Here is a 22,509-nt window from a genome sequence, read left to right on the forward strand (position 1 = left end):
TCCACATATTATAACCCACAATTTTTTCTTTTTTCTTTTTTTTCATTCTTTGTCTGTTTTGATTTTGGTGGAGAGTTGGTGGGTAAGTTCTATTTGTTGTGTTTACATTTTGTTTTCTTTTTGATATTAGAGTTTTTTTTTTGGGTCGAATTTTTGGTATTAGAGTTGATAGGCGATTTTTAAGACCATCTTTGTATCCAAAAAAATTTTTTTCATCAATATGAGGGAATGACATCTTGGTATTGTATTTTTTGTCAATCTTATATTAAAAAGAAATCAATTATGTATAATATAGTCTGTGAATGTTGTTGCACCTAAATTATCAAATGTTAGAAGTGAAGATTTGCTTTTTCGAATAAATTTGAAAATGATCATTACTTGATATTCTCAGCTCTTTAGTTTTATGAAATAAGTATGTGTAATATTTCGTGATTGATTTAATTTGACTAAATATGAATATTTTATATGTAATAATCTAATCATAAATCGGTATACATTTTGTCATTCAAAAGAATATTGTACAGCTAACTAATTTGAAATAAAAAGTGTTCACATATAAATTTTGATAACCTATTTAGTCTTTAATTGCGTAGAAAGTTAGGGATCCATCCCAGCCCCTAAACAAAAATGTTAATTAGTCTTTAATTTCTTGTTAATTAGGTTTACTACAGATTCGGCGAGGGCAACTCTCGCCAGGTTTCGCCAGCCCCGGTGAGGGCGAGGGCGACTCTCGCCGGCGTTGGGCGAGGGTGGCCCTTGCCTGAATTCGGTGACCTCTGCCGGCCATTGGTGATGGCCGGCGAAGGAAAGAGACAAAAAACAAAAAAGGAAAAAGAAAAGGAAAAGAAAAAACATAAAAAAGAAAGAGAAAAAGGGAAAAAGGGAAAAAAAAAATGTAATTGACAAAAATGCCCTTCGGTCCGATAAGTTTGGCCCTTATTTGATACTGATATAACTACCTTAGACCCTTATTTGAAACAAATTCAACTTTATGCCCTTATTTGAGAAAATAATAGCACTTTATGTACTTATTTGAAATTTTCCCAAAATTCAATATAGGAAGGATAGGAATTCTATTCTAACAGGAAACTATCGTCAACGAGTAAACTCAGCTCCGGTCCTTCGTTTTTCAGGTGAGTTCTTGCGGCGATCATTTAGCCTCATCGGTCCCTGCGGCATCTTCAGCAAATCCTTGCGTTTGGCGAGCCTTCCGACAACAGATTCCTAAGATGCCCTTCGAGCGGATTACAACTCTGGCCGGGCTACATCCGAGTCGTTTGCTACGCCGATAACTTGCCGTGACGGATAGTAAAGCCGCACACGGCCTTCGCCAACCACCGCGAGCCGGGACGTAGCTACCTTGCTACCGTTCTTGGATTTTCCCCATGCAGGTTTCCTTTCCTGGTGACCTCCGAGCACCACCACCAACGGTGGCCAGCCGTTGTGATCAATACTAGTGAATACCCCCTCACCGTTATCGTGAGCTCCATTCTTTGTCGCCATCGCCGCCGGTGAACGCCCATTGTCGATCATCGTGAAACCCCCCACCGCCGGTCCTTGCTCACTACCACCGGAGAGCCCTCTCACCGCCAGTCTTTTTTTTTTTGGAAATAAATCCACTAAATTAAGTAATTTTTGCAACTAAGTTCAATTCAAACATTTAATTATCTAATTTAGTTTATTTCGAATTTAACTGAGATTGTTCGCAAAATATTTTTGAATATAAAAAGAAAAGTCACTGAAAAGGCATTAAATTTACCTTACTTGATTACCAATCATCCCACAATAGATTAATGATAACTCATAATTAAATTAAAATTGATTCGAAAGTTGCAATTTGTAGGATTTGGGAGAGTTCATGCTAAGTCATTGGGCTTGGTAATCCATTAGCTTTAGTATTCGATAAATCTCTTACTCGCTCAATAAAAAAGAAACTAACTCTCTTACACCGGAACTGTGGTAAACCTAAATAACGAGAAATTAGTGTACATAATTTTCAAATTTTCAAAATAAAATACCTTTAATGACGCTTGAGACTAATGAAAATAACTTTTATAGAATTGATATGCTGAATATTTTGAACATCAACAAGATATTTAGAAATATTTTTTGATAATTCGACTCACATTCATACATAAGTACGTACACATATACGGTATGCTGGTAGTATCTACGTACCAGATCCTCAGACACCGATAAAAACCTAACTTATTTTAAGAGAAAAATTCGATCAATTAAGTGTATTTCGATCTATCCCAAGTTGCGAAACGATGTAAGCAAGTTAGGTTCTTTTCGTGTGGGTCCAAAGTAATTCCCTTTTTAATTAGGTTCTTCCTTATTAATAGGAAGAAAATGTAGAAAAATGAGAAAGAGAATAAAGCAGAAGAAGAAAGTCAACGGATGTGGAAGATTGACGGCGCAGTTAGTCGGGTCTATTCTGGCGGGAATTGACCGGACTATCTTTATTTTTTATTTTGGTTTTTTTTTTTACCTAACTCTCTTTCCCCTCTTCTTTAATTTCACATCCATCCCGTTCCTTCTTCTCTTCTTCTACTTCTCTCTCTCGCTCTCTCTCTCTCTCTCTCTCTTTGCGAACTCCAGCGCTGCGTTCGCCACCCTTCTTCAGGTACTTGAGTCCGATTCGTTCGCTCTCTTCTTTCTCCGGAATGGTTTCGGTTTTTCCGGAGACTTCGAGGGTGATTTGCTAGATTCTGGCTCGGGTTTTCTCCGGTACTTTTTTGGGTCTTGAGGTGTTCTTTTTGTTCGGTTGGTTGGCTTTTTGCTGGAAAGATCGTCTTTTGCTTATTGGGTGCGGAGTGATCAGCAAGAATTTTGCTGGGTTTTTGTTGGAGAATGGGTAGACGCATCCAGGGTCGCAAACCTCTTTGCTGGATTGATGTGTTTTTGGAGGATTTTCATTTGGGTCTTTGTTTTTAGCTGTTGGGGATTTCTGGGGGGAGTCCCGTCGGTTCAGGAATGCCTTTTTCCTTTTCCTTCTGTATGTTTTCTGGGAATTGATGTTGTCCGATGATTTGGGCGCTGTAGGAATTTGTAATGGCTGCAAAGGATGGTTCGGAAGCAGCAGAGGAGCATACATCTAGCGCGGAGATACAGTCGTTTTTCGACTCGGCTCCCCCGCTGAAAAGTAGTCTCGAAATCAGAGACAAGTTGAAGGAGTTTCTTGACAAGAATTCGTCGTCGACTGGTGAGTTGCTTTTATGGGCTTTATGCTTCTTCACTTTGATGCTTCGCTTGCTTTTTTGTTGAGCTGTTCTTTTTTTTTGTTTTTATATGCAGGAGATGGAAGAGCTAGCCGAATTGTTTGCGTGACCTCGGGGGGGACGACTGTCCCTCTAGAGCAACGCTGCGTGCGCTACATTGATAACTTCAGCTCAGGCCATCGAGGAGCAGCTTCCACTGAGTATGACAGCTTCACCTGTAATGGAGAGATCGCTGCCTATTGTTCGAAGTCAGTATTTAACTAATAAATCCAACTGACATGTCGCAGGTACTTTTTGAAGGCAGGATATGCGGTTATCTTTCTGTATCGAAGGTAAATACTTAATCATGTGATTCTTGATTACTATCATTCTGTCCAAGAGTCGAGGGTATTGTATGATGAAATGTCAAATATTTATTTCCTCTTCTCCCCACTTTTGAACCAGGGGAACCTGCCAGCCTTATTGCAGATCTTTGCCAGATGATCCGTTCCTTGAATGTTTCGAGTATATAGACGAGTCACACATTAAAGGTTGGTGCTACTTCATTCAGGTGATAAAAGTGGAAAGAACAGTCTACAATATGACCTTTTCCCTTGGTTCTTATATCTATTAATTGAGGTATCTGTGGAAGAACCTTGTTCTGATAGCAGTGGTCAAACAAACACTCAGAGGTTATTTAGCCCTTAGTGAATAAACTTGCGACATATGCTTCCTCTTGAATTCAGTCTTGCTATATCTGTAGAAGGATGATGCACTTCATTAAGAAAATGTATCTTTTCTGTGCAGATAATTCCATATTCACTCAAATTATGGTCATCCCATCATTTTGTTTATGTGATCTATTTAATATTAACTACAAAAATTATGCTCATCCCATTATATGATCAATTTAATCATTTTCTCTCAAACTATAGCGAGGGAGCCACATTCTGAAGCTGTGAAGATGGCTATCAGCGATCATCACAATGTATGGAACACTCATACATGCTTCTTAAATTGAGTTTTCTAAACTTTCTTTCACATTATATCTATCCTATGATGTTTGACTTTACTAGCTTCTTGTGTACTGGTGTACATTGGTTCATTTTGATATTGATTCACTATGTGGCTATATCCAATTTTAGGCGGTTGAAAAAGGACAATTGCTGAAACTTACCTTCACAACGATTTTTGAATATCTTCAGGTTTGCATCACTAATTTTTATGTTCTTAGTAAGATGAAATTTACTTGAGCAACATCGAGAAAGTTCCTCTTAGACTTTTATTCTCAGTTAATTATGCACAATGCCATCTTAGCAACTTTATGTGGTGCGCTGCGTCAGCAGACTGCTTCCATTGATGTTTCTTTTAAAAAATGTTAAATGCACTTTGATCTCTTGATTGGTGATTTCATTACATAGCTTATGAACTTTTCTAATGTTTGACATACCACCTTCTTTTCGAAAATTGTTAATGAGTGTCCTTTGAACATTGATTTAGCTACATTTGATATGGTTTTAGGTATGCATTTTCGAATGTCCTATGATGCATAAAATTGCTGCGCTTTACCTATTTTCGATAGGTTGAAGACATGTATGTTCTCTATATAGTCGGCTTAACCCACAAGTTCCTTCAACAAATGTAAATTATTAGTTCGATGCATTTTCGTTGCTTGTGCAGTGAATTCAATGATTAGCTTATTAATATTTTGATGCTTCATAGGCCCCAGCCCCCTCCTTTTTTCTTCCCTTGTCTGCTTGGACTAAGCAAGAATAATATGAAAAAATTAACATGGCAAGGACTGATATATAAGGTAGGTTATTAATTCTAAGAATCCAAATATGTTTCCTCAATATGAAACAAACTAGAATGGTTGTTTACTCTCATTCAGAGCATCTCATTAATGTTAGATGTAGATTTTAGATTGCAAAGAAATTAACACTGACCCTGCATTATAAAATTATGATTGACATGAGAAGTTTTGCATAAGGCGTCTCTCTGTTTCTAATGTAAAATTCCTACAACTTGATTCATTTCCCCGGTCTTGTTGTATCCGTTAGAGGACCTTTCTCTTTACAATGAAGGTTTAGAACATTTGCTGCTTACTCATTGGTGCAGCCTTTATTCCACTATGAAAATTCATTGCTCTTTGATCTGGTTGTTCAAGCATACTGAAAGAATTTGCTCTCCATAACAAGGATTTGGTTTGTGCAGATGCTACAGATGGTTGCAACATCACTTAAGGTTCTTGGGCCACATGCAATGTTTTATCTCGCAGCTGCAGTATCTGATTTTTATGTCCCTTGGAAAAGCATGGTAATTGTTTAGGACTTTGCCGAAACTCTTTCAATTCATTTTGCAGTAGCGGTTTCTTGGAAAAAAAACTTGGACTAGAGCTTTTCCTGCTTCCATGTGTTAATGTCAAGTAAATGGATGCCCTCGTTGTGGAGTTCTGTTGCTTAAATTGGGAAGTTACATTGGTGTCCCCCCTTTTGCCATATCTATAGATGATAATGTCCCTGTTTTATAGTCCCAAGTGAATTAAGTAATCATTACTTGTCATTTGGCTACTTTCATGTTTGAATGACATCCTCTGAGGAGTCAAAGCTGTCCGAGGGTTATCTTTGCAAAATCTTTGTGTCCCTGAATGCTTCCTGAAGTGAATAGGAATACCTAGACAATTCTCTCTCATGGGAGGTAAAGTCAGAAGAACCGGTTCTTCTTACACTATGCATTAGCATTAGTTACTAGCAAGTATACTTTTAGTCATCATCGCAATGTTTTAAGATTAGCCTGGCTAGCTTTAAGCCAGTAAATTGGATTCCTCTGTCACTTTGGCTGGCTAAATTCACATTTGCTTACCAACTGTAATCTTAGTTCATTTAAGTGTATAGATAGCTAAAAACATAATTAGAGTATTCTTAATCTTGATATTGTACTCCCTTCTCTTAACTTGGGAACTTGTATGTTTGTACAGGCAGAACACAAGATCCAGTCAGGATCAGGTCCGCTTGATATGAGTCTGGTTCAAGTTCCAAAAATGCTAGCTGTCTTGAGAAAAGAGTGGGCTCCATTTGCATATTGCATTTCATTTAAGGTCAGCTACTTGCCATCTATCCATTCTGATGCAATGACAAGCTTCATTAGAAGTTATTGAAGTTTACTGTCCATATATCATTAAAATAAATTTAATAGCATGTATGTCAGGAGGGACAAATCGTCCAATTCTAGTGACCAAAAAACCCAATCCATGGAGGATACTCATCCATTTAACAAAGAACCCTCTCCATGGAGGATCCTTTTACATTTCATGGATGATTGTTATTGACGTTGAGTAAAACAGCATCAAACATTATTGTCCTTGCAGTTTAATGAAGATAAATGTCTAAATTTGCGGTAAAAGTGAAAACAATGTCGTGTTTGTCCACAATGAAAACCGTTTCTTTGCCACTTACCCTGTAAAAATATCTGTCCTGTAAGGTTTTCTCATAGTCCAGTTAAAGTTAAATATGTTAAACATAGTGACTGATTTACCATCCTTGGAAAATATTTTAGCTGTATCATTATTTGAATTCTTTACTGATTCAGGGAAATAGAATTGCTTACAGCATAGCTTCTACAATTGTAGCATTTGCGACTAAATTGTAACGTGCCAGCAAGAAGATTGAATAGATAGTGAAGGTCCTAGAAATATAGAAAATAGTTTAACAAATGCATGCTGGAGTAATTACACAACCTCCCTTTCCTTGTCATAGCAACAAGTAGAAGTTGGCACCTCAGCTGCTGCTCGCCTGAGCCAGCTGCAAATTTTCCCTGGCAGCAATGTGAACTCTTTATTTGGACATTACTTTCTTCTCCTGTCTAAGATTTTTGCAAAAGGTATTACCCAGCTTATCTTTGACTTGAGACTTAATACGAATCCCTGATACAGATATTTTTCTATTGCTAAATGACAGCTAGAGACTGATAAGAACATCCTGCTCAAGAAGGCAGATATGGCTCTTAGTAAGTACAACATGCATGTTGTAGTGGCCAATGAGCTTTTAACTCGGAAAGAGGAGGTCGTTGTCGTCACAGGTGATGAAAAGGTTTCAGTTTTCCGGGACAAGACCCAGGTTGGCAGTGATGTGGAGGATCCCCTCATCAAACTGCTAGTTGAGAAACATTCGATTCATGTAGAAGATTCTCGCTCATGAAAATATAAATTGTTGAGAAGTTCAACCTGTCATAGATACTACTAATTGTCACGATTGATCAATTTCTGTTACATAATGACTGCTTAGGGCAGGTGTTTTTGTAGTGTTTGGCAATACCTCTTTGCCTTAGCATTTATGTTATCTATTCCAGTTTCTTTGAGTACAAAACGACATTGTTGGTGCTCTTGAGGCAACTATAATATTAATTCTTGTAGCTGTAATACTTTCTAAAAGAGAGTAACGGAAAGAAATATTATAGTTCTTGAAGTTTTTTGAGTGTTACCCATTTCAGTGTTTGTTGGAGACGGATTACGTTTTCCATTGGAGTCCATGTTTGCCTTTATATATGTGGCTCACTTGCAGTTTATAATATCAGCATCACTGTTGATTCTAGTTACAGTTCTAGAAATTCCCAGTCCACAGTTTCCATGAGACCAGCGGAGATGTGAGTGTCTTTTTTACTGGTCATGGCTAAACATCTCTATCTGTGGTATAACTGTTAGCAGATCTTACATTTTCAATATGGTTTTATTCAATGGTCAGAATGTTTGATGATGATGATTGTGCAGGGCTGTTTCCTTTTAAAAATGATAGGTGTTATTTCAATGTCCATTGGCAGACGATGGCAAGAGATACACTTTCAGTTCAAAGCCCTAGATTTTGGTTCCCCAGGAAAGAATAAAGAGATGAACAAAAGCAAGCACATAATTTCAAGGGAAGTATGGCATAGGCTGAAAGTTTTTATTCCATTATGTGAGATGGGAGTTGATTGTCTATATAACGTTACATGATTTCTAGATGTGTCTGAAGTATATCATGTAGCTCGACGCTTTATTCTGCTCCAACAGAATGAAGGATGGGACATTGCCGCTCATGAATTTTGTTTGGCAAGAGAGCACTGCCCCTCTCAAGGCAGGTAAGTAATTTACTAATAATTTGTATTTCATTTTCAGTGAGTGGAGAAAAGTGAAAGTTAAGGAACATCAATATGCTTCTTGTCCTATGGCTATGCAATATTTATCCGGTTGTTTTTCTGCTGCTTTAGCAAATTCTTGTGCCGCGTGCTGTTCAAAATTTTCTATTCCCACAAGCCAACTTATGGTTTGGAAGTTGCTATTTTTTTTATTTACTTCTATCTTTTTCAAGGAAAAACTTGCTTGTGAAAAATAAAAACCTTTTAACTTTGCCTTTTAACATCAGCTGAATTTTGGTGTTATATGGTTGTTTCTGTAAATTGAGATAAATTGGTGAAGAATGGAGATATTCTGACATTATGGACTATAAGTATTGAAGTCGATATATATGATCAATACTTGATTTTATGTATAAAAGGCACTCATTCTTAGAGCATATTGCCCATTAGTGATTTCACTTGGAGAGACATTTTATTGAACAGATCCTTAGTTATGACAGTACAATTTGTTAGTAAATGGAAAACCGTGTTGATGGTTTATTTAGTTTTTCTTGCCATAACCTTTTCACGTGTGGTGTCTTATCCCATCACCTTGGTGGTTGGTCGAGTGGCTCAAGACTCGTTTTGCAAGACAAGGTCACAGGTTCAATTTCCCAATCTATCATCGATCGCGGGAAACCTCGGTTAGTCTACGAAGAAGGAACTTAGGCTCGGTGTGTCGCCGATCTTGGGCTTCCCACTTGCATCGTGGTGGGGGTGGGGATGACAAGTTTTTGCCCAGTAGGCAATGGCGTGCGAGGAAAATCCGCAGTCTTAAACTAAACCTTCTTGTGCAGGTGATCTAGTTTGGCTTTTGTCCCACAAAACGTAGTGTCCTCTGCTCTGCATTTCGTTTCTTTCTTGCTACACTCTACTTTTCTTGAGGAGATTTGGAATCCCTTCTATTTTGCTAGAATAAGGTGACTCTGAATCCTTTAGAATTTGCAGTTTTTCGGCAAGACGTATGTAAAAAGATACTTCATTCCCGGTCTTATGCTGCACATTCTTTCTAAACATGTGTTTTTCTTTTTAGGGATAAGTGCACTACAAGTCCTAAAATTTGTCACAAAAGTGTATTTGAGTCCTAAAACTTACAAAAAGTGTAATTGAGTCCTAAAATTTGTCAAATTGATTCAATCGAGTCCTAAACTTAACACCGTTAAATTTACTAACGAAAAACATTGACGTGGCGCTGATGTGTCATATTTTAATACTTTTATTGAGATGCGTGGCGTCCAACAAGCACCACGTCAGAAAAAGTTAAAAAAAATGTAAATTAAATTAGAAAAAGCTATAAAAAAAAACAAAAAAAAGAAAAAAAAAACCCTAAACCAGCAGCGGCGGTGGCCAAGCCCTCGCCGGTGGCTGCCGCCACAGCTGCCGGGAAGGACCGGCGGAGATCGCTTGGGCCTTCCCGAAGCCCGGCGACCCTCGCCGGCCCCGGGCGAGTCCCAGCGAGGGCCTGCAGCCCCCGATCTGGGGGAGGGCGTGACCCTCGCCCTAGATCTGAGCAAGGGTCGGCGGCCCTCGCCTGGGGCCAACGCGGACCGGCGAGGCCTCGCCCAGGGTGGGCGACCCCAGGCGAGACCTCGCCGGCCCTCACTCAGATCTGAGGCGAGGGTCGCGCCCTCCCCCCAGACCGGGGGTTTCATGCCATCACCGGGGACCGGTGGGGCCTCGCCCGAGGCCGGCGAGGGTCGCCGGGCTTTGGGAAAGCCCAGGCGACCTCCGCCGGCCCTTCCCGGCGGCTGTGGCCGCGGCCACCGGCGAGGGCGCGGCCACTGCCGCAACTGCCGATTGGGGTCTCTTTTTTTTTTTATAGCTTTTTTCTAATTTAATTTTTATTTTTGCTGACGTGGCGCTTATTGGATGCCACATCATTGCCACGTGTCCCAATAAAAGTAATAAAATATGACACGTCAGTGCCACGTCAACGTTTTCCGTTAGTAAATTTAACGGTGTTAAAGTTTAGGACTCGATTGAATCAATTTGACAAGTTTTATGACTCAATTGCACTTTTTGTAAGTTTTAGGACTCAAATACACTTTTGTGATAAGTTTTAGGACTTGTAGTGCACTTATCCCTTCTTTTTATGATAAGCTGCGGATGTAAGAATGATAATGCGAAGATTTTTAGTATTTATCTTGGTTACTGTTCCCTAATTAACTGGATACGTCGCCTTTTGTATGTAATTTTCAAAATGAGAATTTTCACATTTTGACATCTATGATATTAGATATATAGGTGGAGTTGTTTCTCCTTCCTGTTTAAGATCTCTCTTTTTATCGAAGAAGTGATTCGATGAGAGTTGTTAATCCAATAGTTCATAACTTAATCAGAGTTAAGTCGCTTATTTGTAAATTATGAATAGAGTTATTGTTTTTATAGAAGCGAAGAAGTCACCGGTTTCCTTTTCTTTCCAACAAATTTTTTATACTTACCAATATTAAATGAATTCTATCGTTGCGAAGATATATGTCCATATGTTTTTATCAAGGCACGGCAGAATTGATTCCGCTAAGTCCTGGAACTAGAAAATTTAATGCACACTATGTGCAACGAGGAGCAGGGCGCATACAATTCACGTAAATCATTTCTGAAGTCTTCCGTTTCGAACTGGACTTTCGCGTTTGGCTTGCTGAAAATGGTCAGGTCAGTTGACAAAAAACTACTTGCGGTTTAAAAAAAGCATGCATACATTGAAGTTAGAGGAAATGAAACAAAATGATCTCTCAAAAAGCTTTTATTTTATAATTAAGTTTTCCCAAAAACAAAAACGCCCTTAGTTTGAGTTTGGGTTTAGGTTTTAACTACAATTCTTCCTTGTTAACAAAATCAAGAACATTGATAACTCGAACAAATCATTCTTTTGCCATATATATTTTGCAATGAAAAGTTTGGAAAGAAACTAATTCCCCGCATAATTCTCTTTTCAAACATGATAGCGCGAGAACTTAGGAAGACGAAGTAACAGTGGCGGAGCCACTATCACAATGATTGCACAACCACAAGCCGACTGCGACGCCCCAGCACAAGAGATATGCTTCCGGTGTCTGACAAACTGATTTAGAAGCTAAACAATGGACTTCTGAGAGTTCCTTCTGTTCCAATTCATTAAGATAACACTTCACCTGCAAAATCGAGAAGCACCGCTTTCTGTGCATCTCAAAACACCCTTTGTTGACTGAATATTGCTTCATCTTAGTGAAGAGGAGCCTCCGTCGCTTCGAGGGCAGTAGCATCTACAGATAGAGAAGCAAACGATCATTTTCCTCGGGTGAGAGTGAAGCGGGAACAATTCCAAACACTTCTACACCCCCTAGCTTGCAAATTATGCGGTGGCCGACTGTACAGATACAGAGGATACAAATCCGCATACACTGCATACGACAAAATTGTAGAACAAAATGTCGAACCTATCAGCATCTACTACGGTGAAGCTTAATGGACATGATTTTTTCAGGATAGGACATGTGATCATACACCCGAAAACAATTCAAAAGATAAAGCATACAGTCTGAGAAACTAAGTGACCTTGGTTCAATATGGCCACCGCTGGATCAGCATCTGCAGAAAGACTCGTCGTTGATATTCACAAGTATTGGTCTTCGACTACCTTCTTCAGTTCCTCTAACTTTTCAATAATTTTCGGGTTCATCAAATCCCTAGCTTCCTTTATAAGAGTACCTTCTTGACTGAAATGGTATGCATCTATCACTGTCCTTATCCATGTGTGAAGCTTCTCTGGAGTCCTGCGGATTGGAAACGAAACAATTATGACATATCTAACGAAAATAACTAGCCTTCTATTACTACAATATAAGAATCGGGGGCAGCTCTTCAATTAGTTGGAATATGCCACAGCAAAATGGAACTCAAGGAGTTTACAATGATCCATCCCTCAATGATTTCTTTTGTATAGCTTCCACTCCTTTTCCTAGATGTTTCTGTTGGTATTACTCTCGCCTGATGCATTTTCCTATTTAAACTCACAATGCCCGTGCAATGCAATTGACAGACATGCAATTCGCGACTTGACCAATAGACAAGGAATACTCCCCATACGTACGTGTAGAGGCAGTCTATATCATTCCCTTCAAGTTCTTCTCCCGGGGTAAATGCATCTTTCAAGGCAGAAACTTTCTCCTCAGGATCCTCAATGGTGAGGAGATACTTCAAAATCCTTATCTCTTTTGGCATCAGTCTTTGAAGGTTGCCTCTTGCAGTCATGTACAAATGATACAGTATATCCTTGACCTGGAAAGAAGAAGAAACCATGACCAACTAAAACAAGCATTTTAGAAAATTCCACAAACTCATTCCCAATCCGTTTGACGAGACAGGATTTGGAGGTAGCGTTGCATAAACTTGAAGCTGAGGGACTGCAGCTTTAATCCATAGCAAAATATGGAAAAGTAAATTCAACTGTGGGACGCCCATTTGCATATTAAAATCAATGAAATATAGCAGGAAAACGAAAAAAAAAATTTCCCTGGTTTTCCCCCAAAAAATGAGGAATGCATTGACCCATCAAAATGCATATTAAAAGAACATTATGAAAAAGTATATCAACTGCCATTAGCCTAGTACCGTGAAGTGTTCACTAAAAAACTGCTACATTGAGATTGAGATAGGCTCAAGACAGTCGAATTTAGTATATTATTAATTACCATTAGGTTTTAGTAAAATAGATGAAAAGAACTACAATGAGTGAACTCATCATGGAATAGATCCTCTGAATTCCCCCAGTTCCCAGAATCAAATTTCTATTCCCCATCCTTTCCTCCTAAATGCCACTTTTGACACACAAACGCATTCCCAATCAAGCGATAGTAAATAAAAAGTTAGATTAAGAACAGTTTTACCTCATCTTTCATCATGTTTGATTCCTTGGCTGCTGACCATGCTTTTGTAATCATCAACACCAATGCCGAATCAAGTTCATTTTTTGCTGCTAGATTGTCTATTTTTTTACAAGCCGCATCTAATGAGGGAGAGTTGATAATATCTTGAAACTTCAACTCTGCTGTATTGAGTGCTTCAATGCTTTCAGTTGCCGTATCATAAGCTTGTACCGCAGCCAAACACATGTTCCCAAGCTTCGCAACAGCTATAATACAGAAAGCAAAAGAGATCTCGTCATGCTCAAAGTGGAACACAGGTCTGCTCCAGGGCTTAAAATCATGAAATTTCCATATGATTCAGTCACCACGAAGGTACTTAGTTTACATAGCACAGTGTACACCAATTACTAAATTTGCCATCAGCAGCTGCATCACAAAAGCACATAAAACAACTTGGCATGCATAATATCAGGGATGCCTTGTTGGCAGTTAGCTGAAACTGACCACCATTGCTTCTTATTGGATACATTGAGCAACGGAGATTATAATCCACCACATTAATCAATCACAAGCAGGTTAGATAAGAAGTGTTAAGTCTCACCATTATGCTCAGATGGGTTGTAATAGAAATTATAATCCACCACATTAATCAATCACAAGAAGGTTAGATAAAAAGTACTAAGTCTCACCATTTTGCTCTGATGGGTTGTCATAGTAGGATTCAGCTACAGTGTGAACATGTACGAAAAATTCTTTAGTAAAATCTTTCCGGCGTCTCGCAACAACCTCATTTATCTCTGATGGAGCAGTTCTTATCACTTCAAGCAGCTCGTTGTGTCTTTGCACATCTTCATCTACCTGCAGAGAAAAAACCAAGGGAACCCACCAAATAAAGTCAGAAATAATTGATGGTCTGATTAAGTGACGTTTACTTTTTACATTTTGCTTTCCTCAAACTTTTCTTTCAATCTTAAGCACCTGAAATTTCACAATATATGATAGGGACATACAGATTGACATATAAGATTTTCATAATTTCTTATAATTTGAGCAATTCTAAATTTTGGCGAGAAAGCAAACGGTTGCCTTTGACTTTTGAGAAGTCCAAACAAACAAGATGCCAAATTTTTAGAGAAAGGCTATAATTTAAAGAGACGCAACAATTCATTGGTATGACATTTGAAGCTGCAATACAAAGGATACCAGGTGCAGGCTAACTTTCATTCCTTGAAAATTGTAAATCTAGTGAAGCTGTATAACAGATTGAAATGCAAAATCTCATATCTTCAGATAATGAAATATCGACCAAAAAAAAAGATAATGAATGGCAAAGGCCACCTCTTTGAGCTTCCGACCAAGCCGAAGCAGCTTATGTTTCATCCCCGGATTGTCTTCGTTGTCGGCTCGCTCTTGACAACGCCTGAAGAAATGAGGACGGATATGGCTCCATTCCTTACTAAAAGCTAATAATCTTCTCCAGTCAGTTGGAGTGGGCTTATCAACCAAGAAAACCTCTATCAGCTTGTCGCATACGCGAACCATTTTATTCTCATCCAAGCTCAGGTCACTACTATTATCCTTTTCGTTTCGCTCAGTAGCAGGGGGATTATTGTGACTATGTTCAGATTCAGGCATATCATGTGCTGTTGATCTTTCCGGTACAACAGTTGTATCATCAGTCATAGCAGCAAGAAAGAAGTTCTGGCATCTGACGGGATTAGCCAGCATTTGGCTTCCTGAGAACTTTTCCAAAAACTTTTAGTCACAAAATAGTAAATCATTCTTCCTTTTTCTCAATCTGCAACTGAATCTCTGTTGCAACTTAAAAAGAGAACAATCACAGCTAATCAACTGGAAAAATATATATAACATGAAAAAACAACGAGGCACTAAAGAGAAAGGACAAACGAGGTGACTCAAACTTTCTCTACATTATCAAGGAAATTAATCATAGGGAAACAGCTGTTGATGGGAAAGCAGAGCTTTCATCTGCTGTTTGTTGGCTAGCTATAAGTGAAGACATGCATCAAAAGAAGATATGAATGAAGAGAACTAAAGCTTTAGAAATGGCACTTATACTTTGGGAGTGTTACAATTTTATTTCGCTTCAAATGCTCTCACTTTAAGATACAAATATAAAATTAGTCATGAAGTAAGTACTTCCCTCCAACTACCATCCGTTTCCCTACATCTAAAAAGCAATTTCGCATTAAAAGTTGAGAATTTTAGGCATCTCAAGTGATGTGTGAGTGTCAAACTGGAAGGAGAAGTACACAACCAAAGCAGCTAGTTCATAGGTAGACTGATAGCCACTTGCAGATATATCAAATTAAAGAGAAGAAAACAAGAACTGTAAATGTAGGAAACCATCCCAAAAATTGGCCTATTCGAGAAAATTCTCTACAGCGAAATCCTATATTAGAAAAACTTATATTTCCATACAGGCACGGACCATTTTATATCAAGTTCCTTCAAAGAGATACTAATTCCACCTTGAAGCAACTATAAGTTGATCAAAATTTAGAACAATGTTATTCTAATTTTTTAGTTTGTTTGGCTCCTGCATGTTTCACAAACTAGAGCTAAAATAAAGCACCATATTGTTGATTTAATATAAGAGAACCCTGACTATTCAATGTTATTCTTGTGCTAGTAAGTTAAAGTATTAACAAATTCTTTTGTTAGGTGGACTAAACAACTACAATATAATCTCAAATGAGTATGGCAGCATAACATACAAGGAGCAGACGCAGCTTCAGCATTCAATATCGTAAACCTGTCGGTGGAACGATTGGTCATGGAGGAGCCATTGCACGTCCTCACCACATATTCTGATTTCCGGCACCCCCATAGTGTATCAGAACTCATGTCTCGAACATTTTTCAGCATAAAAAACAGAAATGCAAACCCTTATCGGACGACGCTCAAACCTTGTACCCGGAGGAGGCCAACTAAAGCTACTGCCCGCTAGTTTCGATGATTTTCGAGACACCATGGTCAGACATCCCCAATATCCCATACCATAACCCAAAAGACTTTTCAAAGGAACAGAGCGCCCTTCTATAAACCCCTGTGCTGTTTACTCGAACCACCACGACACTTCTCGAGACTTAAAACATCGCAAACCAGATATGCAAATGCCGAGGGACAACAAACCAACAGAATTGACAGCGATTCATATGTACTGGAGCCGAAAGTTCCACCGCGAAACAGAACAGCAACGCGTCAATCACGACTAGCCCCGCCGTACGAAGCAGGGCAAGGGAGAAGAAAGCGTACGATAGATTTCGGGGCGTCGCGGGAAGAAGCGGGAGAAAGTCCGAGGCGCCGCCGCCGGCCCTTGCTCGCTCGAGTCGGGCGCGGCTCGGGGAACCAAAGGGGACCCGCTGCGCGCGCGCGCCCTCCGGCGAGGGCGGAGCAGCCGCCCCGGAACGCGGACAGGGAGACGGAATCCATAGCTCCGGAGGGTTTCGAAGCAGAGAGGCGAGGGGGAAGAGGAAGGAAGAGAGCGTGGTTGCAGTAGCCGGAGATGGAAGCCGCCATGGATTGCTCTCTCGAAAGGCTTCTTCGACCCCAGAAAAAAAACGCTGCTCCGCAGTCGTTCAATGGAAGAGAAGCTAGGAAGAGGGGCTCAAAAAATAGACCGGAGGCCCCCCAATAACCCGAACCGGCCTCGTCGAACCGGCCCGGTCATTTTTGGTTAGCCGTTGGACCGCTTCGGTTTTTTCAGGCAGCGTCTCGGACACCACATCAGACCGGCTGGTCGAATCGATTTTAATAACTAGCTATGGGTGCGTATGGTTAGGTTTGAAGCAGTGCCTTTAAGAAAATGTAAAGACTTTTGGGCTGAAGGTATTTTTCGAAACCCAAGTTGTGTTTGGTAAAGCGCATTTTAAAAACACATTAGGATGTAACTTTGACCTAAATGACGTTTGGTAAAAATTGCATATCGTAAAGGGCTTTTGCAAATTTTTTTTTAAAAAAAAAACTATCAAATGGTGAAACTCAGCGGCCCACCAACCTTGCTTGAGGTAGCGCAACCTCAAGCATCGCTTGGGTTGCGAGAACCCGGTCGCCAACCTCCATCCATCCAACTCTTCTATGCAAACCGCTGGAAAGATGAATAGTGAATCGCGTCAATACTTGCATTCCGATAATGTTACTTTCGAAAGTATCACCGAATCTATCTTGGGTTAAAAGCCTTTAGAGGCTTTTGGAAATTCAATTGCATTTTCCAAAGTTCTCCAAAAAAACGAATCATATGCTATTTGCATTTGCTAAAAGGACTTCAAAAACCCAAAATTCATTCCAATTGCCGAACCAAACGGAGCCATATCATTTAACTTCTGTGGTTCGGTTTCCGAATCAATCCATTGCGTACACCTCGAAATCATGTTCAATCTTGAATTCGATTTTCAAAACACTAATTTCACGTGGATTGTTTTCAGGGTGGTTGAAAATAGGCTAAACGTTCAAAAACTCTCCCACTCTAGTTTATTCAATTGTTATGTTACTATTCAATTTGGATAAATGAGTCGCTATGTCGCAATAAACATAGTTGGAATTTTTTGGTGGTTTTACCTTCTCTCCCTTACCAACTAACTTTCGAACTTCAGACCTGCGCTCCGAGATTAACCCGACTGTGGACCCGTCATTAACGAGTTTACTAAAACCGGATTGGTAGGTCTTGCCGAGGAAACTCACCCCGACATTAGGATTTATATATATAGGTTTTATTTAATAATTTTCTTTTACCCTCATCCCCCAAACTTAGGTCTATATATTTTTTCACGAGAATCCCCAAAGGCAGATCTAAATTAATGTGTATAGAGGAAGAACAAGCCACATCTACTTTTTCTTGGTAAAAAGCTCGTACAGCAAACGAAATTTGCATGGCAGGTGTTTCTTTGTAGATCCTCAAGGAACCGATTCCCTGTCGCAATGCACCGTAACCCATGTTCATTCTTTCGGTATTACGATATAAGGGGTTGCCACCCAAATGAAAACATACAAGTAATGACCGGAGATTGGTCCCTCGAGAGACCATAGAAATGCCCGTGCACACGGCAAGGTCAGTTTGCGAATCCGTGTTCGACAACTTTCTTAGAGAGGACAGCAAAAAAGGAGATTATAGTAGCAAACAATGCAATGGCAGCTTTGAACAGTTGATTGGAAAAAAACATCAAACAACAGTCTATCAGCAGTTCTAAAATGTCTGAAAACCGACATAACCGCACTGGGGCTTTACACTAATACTTTGCGCTCGTCGGATGAGAGCGCCGTGGACTTTTTCCTAACTACCTAAAGCAAGAGGATGGGCTTCTGCTTCCCCCGCGACAAAACTCGTCAGTCGAGTCAAAGTTCCTGAAAAGCTATCCACCTGCCAACGAGCAAAAAGGAGTCACAGAAACTTGCATGAAGTGGAGATGATTAATTGAAACCTCACAATAATGACACAGAGAAATATACGAGGCCTATCACATGAAATTGTTAGTTCAACAACCGTTTTCCCGCACAAAATGAAGGGCATATGCTCGAGGTCAAAAAACCTACACACTTTGAATTAATTTGATGCTACTGGCATATTCGATCCATTGTATACTAGCCGTCCCGATAAACGTGACACCAGGATCCAGATTCTTTTTTATTACATTTTTCCCTTTTTGCCATTACCAAGCTACAGAATAAGAAGCCAAATATGTCATGCTTGTGGTCAACGTGCATTTCGAATGCAGTTCTGGTAATTTCACTGTGATAGTTCACCGTGGGCTTCGTGCAAAATCACATCTAGGGTGTAAAGGCAAAGGACTAATCACCAATAAACAGTACTAGTTTAAATCCAGCATCCAGTGATATCACAATTTGTTAAAAAAGATACGCTTTCTTAGCTCATCAGATGTGGAATAGTACGGTCGCCAAAGTGAACTTTGCCGCCAAAAAAGAAAATAGCTAGCAGCTCTAGCTAAACTTTCAGTTCATTTCCTATCTCCTCTTAAGATACTGGGAAAATTAACATAAGAACTCTAAATCTGTTAACAATCGGAGGAGGTACCATATCAATCATTCAGTCACATAAATTTCTCTGTTGCTGAAGGAAAATAAACAGGGTGTACATATTGGAGAGAACGTACCTGTACACCTATATATCTGCAACCCACAGCCTGAACCTCACACTCACAGAAGAAAAGTTTAAACAACTGAGGCTCTTTGACACTGGTCACTGTGCCTGCAGGCAGGTCAAAGAAAGATCCGGTGGTATGCTCACATATCCAGCTTCACCAGGCCTTTTGGAGCCATCATCTGGTGGGCTAACAACACCGTCTAAATTGCTTTCAGCAGGCTCCTGTGCATGAATAGTCTTACCAAATAGCTGGATTGAAGAACCACCGCCAATCTTTGAAGTATTGGAGTGCAGATTTCCAGAAATTTCTAGGCCAAAGGAATGCCCGCTACTCGGGCTATCAGTTGATAAGGTTTCAGAGGCTGAACTGCCAATATTGAGATCAGTGCAGATAGCTTTTGGCTTTGGCACCACATTGTTGCCAAAGATATTACAGGTGTACATAGGGAAATTTTCATCCACGTAGTTCACTAAACCAAATGCTCTAGACGCATCTTGCCTGGCTCCCTGCATGCCAATGGGAGTGTTATAGTTGAAAAATGATGAACTGTAGGGCACCATAGAATTAGTAAATCCAGCCATATCGAAAAAGTGACCGGTTTCTCCTTCGGTTCCCAAAGCAGATCTGAGAGGAACTCTCAATTTCTTCACTGGAGGATACACCGAATCAAGGGGCGATCCAGGTCCAATGGATTCAACCTGCCAAGGGTTCACAGACCTCTTATCCTGCATAGCTTCAGGTTCATCCCATGTAACCTGTAACAGACCAATCGGTAAGTTTACAGATTTGTTTTCTGGATAGCACCTCCATATTTTGTTGAAAAAGTATAACACTTGTGTCTAGTGCTACTGTTTCTACTATGATGGTCATCAGCAATAGCAGATAAACCACTACAGAGCTTTATTAACCACTGACACCAATACTTAACTACATTTCCACATACAAAAGACTGAAAGCTTAAGAACCTACATGCTTTAAGCATTAGACCATATCTATGTTTTAACATTTTTTGGGTAACAGAGTTTTCTGACCCCAAATTCTTTTTAACTTTATGTTGTTAATATCTGCTCGATTTAAGACAAACTAGAGACTGGAGGACAACAAGAGGTCAAACCAGATATGCAACTCAGTGACAAATAGTTTAAGTGGTCTTGACCAGTTTCAAAGAAGATCCAATAGTACCACAAAACAGAAATATAACATCCATGCACTGGAAAAAAGACAACTAATCATACAATGGCTCATTCAAGGGAATGCTAGCAATTAAACTATCGCACTACTTTAACAAAACATACCTATTTCAACATACACATTTCGTGGGGAAAAAAATCTACAGACTACAGCCGTCGTAATTTGGCTGCAGATGATGATAATGCAGAATCAAGGATGCCCTAATTAAGTAGATTGTTAAGGTAAGAGCTACAGAAGAGTCTGGAGTTCAAAGAAGGCAAAGTCATGACTATAAGAGACCAATCTCCAGAGCCTTAAAGTCGTAGATTCCAATCTAGAAAAGATCACATCATGCTTTAATGAATTCCAATCTCAGAAATTAACACGTCATGTTTCAATGAGAGGTTCAGATATGTACATTAAATGCCTTAACAATCTTAAGGCATATCATGGCACGACTCAAAAGCAAGGTAGTTCATGCGGACAAATGGCCTGAAAAGCACAAGATTATACCGACAAATACGTGAATGAAAACAACAGGGATGACGACTATACATACCTGAAGCATTCGCCATGGCGAGCCCCGCCACAGTCCATTCTCAGCAACACCGACGGAGGAAACCACCCCGTGGTGCCACGTCATCCTAGAGCAGTCCTCGGCCTCCACCGCCATCTTGATTCTCATCCCTGCCGTCCAAAGCGACTTCAGCGCCTCCTCCACCCGCTCCGCCTTCACGACAAAGTCCGAGCACTCGGTCTTCGGATAGTAAACCACCTCGAACGGCAACCCCCGCGCCGCCGTCTCCACTGCATTCACCACCACCTCCATCGGCACCCTCCCCCGGCCGTTCCTCGAGAATCCATCCCTCAGAGCACTCTCTTCCTCTGCCTTCAGCCTCCCGCCGCCAATCTGCTCCCTCCACCTGGCGCAGTCCACGCCGCTGTTCCTCACCGCCCTCCGTATCCCGACGAACATGTCTCCCGTCGTGTTCTTCATGAACACCACCGAATCGCCGGCCACGAGCTTCTTATTGTTGACGAATTTGCTCCACCCGGTGGTCAGCAAATGCCGCCGCGGCGTGCCCCGGTAGATGTGCCGGAAGTTCCACACGCCGCCGTGGACGTCCCTCACCGACAGCTGCTGCACCGGAGTATCCGCGTTGAAATCCAACGGAGGAAATATCGTATCCGCGCAGAACCGAGGGACGGAGAAGCCTCCCCCGTTGTTCGCGTCCGACGGCGTCAGCGTCTTGGCGAAGGACACGATCTTCTCCTCCGGCTCATTGCCGGCGCCGACCAGGCCCTCCGGCCGCAGGGGGGCGCCGGGGCTCACCACGGGCCGGAGGAGGAACTTGGCGATGACCTCGTCGGTGAGGGGATCGGCGAAGTAGTGGACCGCCCCCACGAGGCAGGGCACGAAGGTCCGGGACACGGCGAGCGGGGAGAGGACCGGCGGTGGATGGGCGGGCGACTGCTCGAGGTGGCCCTGGGGAAAGTAGTACACCCGGGAGCCGGCGGCGGGGATCTGGACGCACGCGCCGGCGCACGCGCGCCAGACGCTCGGGTCCACGGGGCGGAGCGCGCGCCCCGCCGCCGCCGCGGCGGGGGCGGCGGCGGCGGAGGAGGAGGAGGAGGAGGAGGACATCCCTAGGGTTCCGGCGGGGAGCGAGGGGGAGGAGGATTCGGGGAGGAGAGGGAGAGGGAGAGGGCGAGGGCGAGGGCGCGGTTTGACATGTAAGAGGGAGAAAAGCTTCGAATTCGAAGGTCTCTCTCTCTCTCTCTCTCTCTCTCTATCGTTCTTTCTCTCTCTCTAGCCGAGCTCAATCGGACACTGCTGCTGCTCGGTTAGTGAGAGAAACAGAAAAGAGGGAGAGAGAGAGAGAGAGAGAGAGAGAGAGAGAGAGAGAGACGTATGGGGGTCGGAGGAGAAAAGGCGAAGCGAAGCGGGGATTGATAAGTGCCCTCAGATTTTACCGGTAATTACATCATTTGCCACCGGCGCCGTATAACTCCCTCAAGGGGAGG

General features: G+C 41.2%; 3 protein-coding genes across 5 annotated transcripts; 1 reads left to right on the forward strand and 2 right to left on the reverse strand.

The window, feature by feature from the left end:
- The first annotated feature begins 2,561 nt into the window (after positions 1-2,561).
- On the forward strand, positions 2,562-7,678 carry LOC115676485 (phosphopantothenate--cysteine ligase 2-like). The gene is made up of 10 exons (XM_030599431.2): positions 2,562-2,626; positions 3,046-3,205; positions 3,298-3,421; positions 3,509-3,553; positions 3,666-3,751; positions 4,136-4,188; positions 4,346-4,405; positions 5,415-5,516; positions 6,178-6,297; positions 7,157-7,678. The coding sequence occupies exons 2-10, from the start codon at positions 3,055-3,057 to the stop codon at positions 7,394-7,396; spliced, it is 981 nt and encodes a 326-aa protein (XP_030455291.1). The 5' UTR covers positions 2,562-2,626; positions 3,046-3,054; the 3' UTR covers positions 7,397-7,678.
- Positions 7,679-11,200: 3,522 nt separating this feature from the next.
- On the reverse strand, positions 11,201-16,785 carry LOC115664655 (uncharacterized protein At4g37920). 3 transcript variants are annotated; one of them, XR_004003613.2, is made up of 7 exons: positions 16,472-16,785; positions 14,531-14,935; positions 13,882-14,050; positions 13,214-13,458; positions 12,418-12,605; positions 11,883-12,100; positions 11,201-11,590 (listed from the first exon to the last, which is right to left on the reverse strand). XR_004003613.2 is itself a non-coding variant. In XM_030586554.2 (6 exons), the coding sequence occupies exons 1-6, from the start codon at positions 16,733-16,735 to the stop codon at positions 11,941-11,943; spliced, it is 1,431 nt and encodes a 476-aa protein (XP_030442414.1). In that variant the 5' UTR covers positions 16,736-16,785; the 3' UTR covers positions 11,627-11,940. The 3 variants fall into 3 exon arrangements, 1 of the variants encoding a protein (XP_030442414.1); XR_004003614.2 differs by having other exon boundaries at positions 11,201-11,728; XM_030586554.2 differs by lacking the exon at positions 11,201-11,590 and having other exon boundaries at positions 11,627-12,100.
- A 1,483-nt stretch (positions 16,786-18,268) lies between these two features.
- LOC115664656 (auxin response factor 17) lies at positions 18,269-22,277 on the reverse strand. The gene is made up of 3 exons (XM_056311854.1): positions 21,044-22,277; positions 19,324-20,069; positions 18,269-18,572 (listed from the first exon to the last, which is right to left on the reverse strand). The coding sequence occupies exons 1-2, from the start codon at positions 22,127-22,129 to the stop codon at positions 19,410-19,412; spliced, it is 1,746 nt and encodes a 581-aa protein (XP_056167829.1). The 5' UTR covers positions 22,130-22,277; the 3' UTR covers positions 18,269-18,572; positions 19,324-19,409.
- Positions 22,278-22,509: the final 232 nt, after the last annotated feature.

Source organism: Syzygium oleosum, unplaced genomic scaffold, assembly GCF_021117445.2.
Source record: "Syzygium oleosum isolate NSW1041296 unplaced genomic scaffold, Sole_v2.1 Sole_v2.05, whole genome shotgun sequence".
Taxonomy (NCBI): Eukaryota; Viridiplantae; Streptophyta; class Magnoliopsida; order Myrtales; family Myrtaceae; genus Syzygium; species Syzygium oleosum.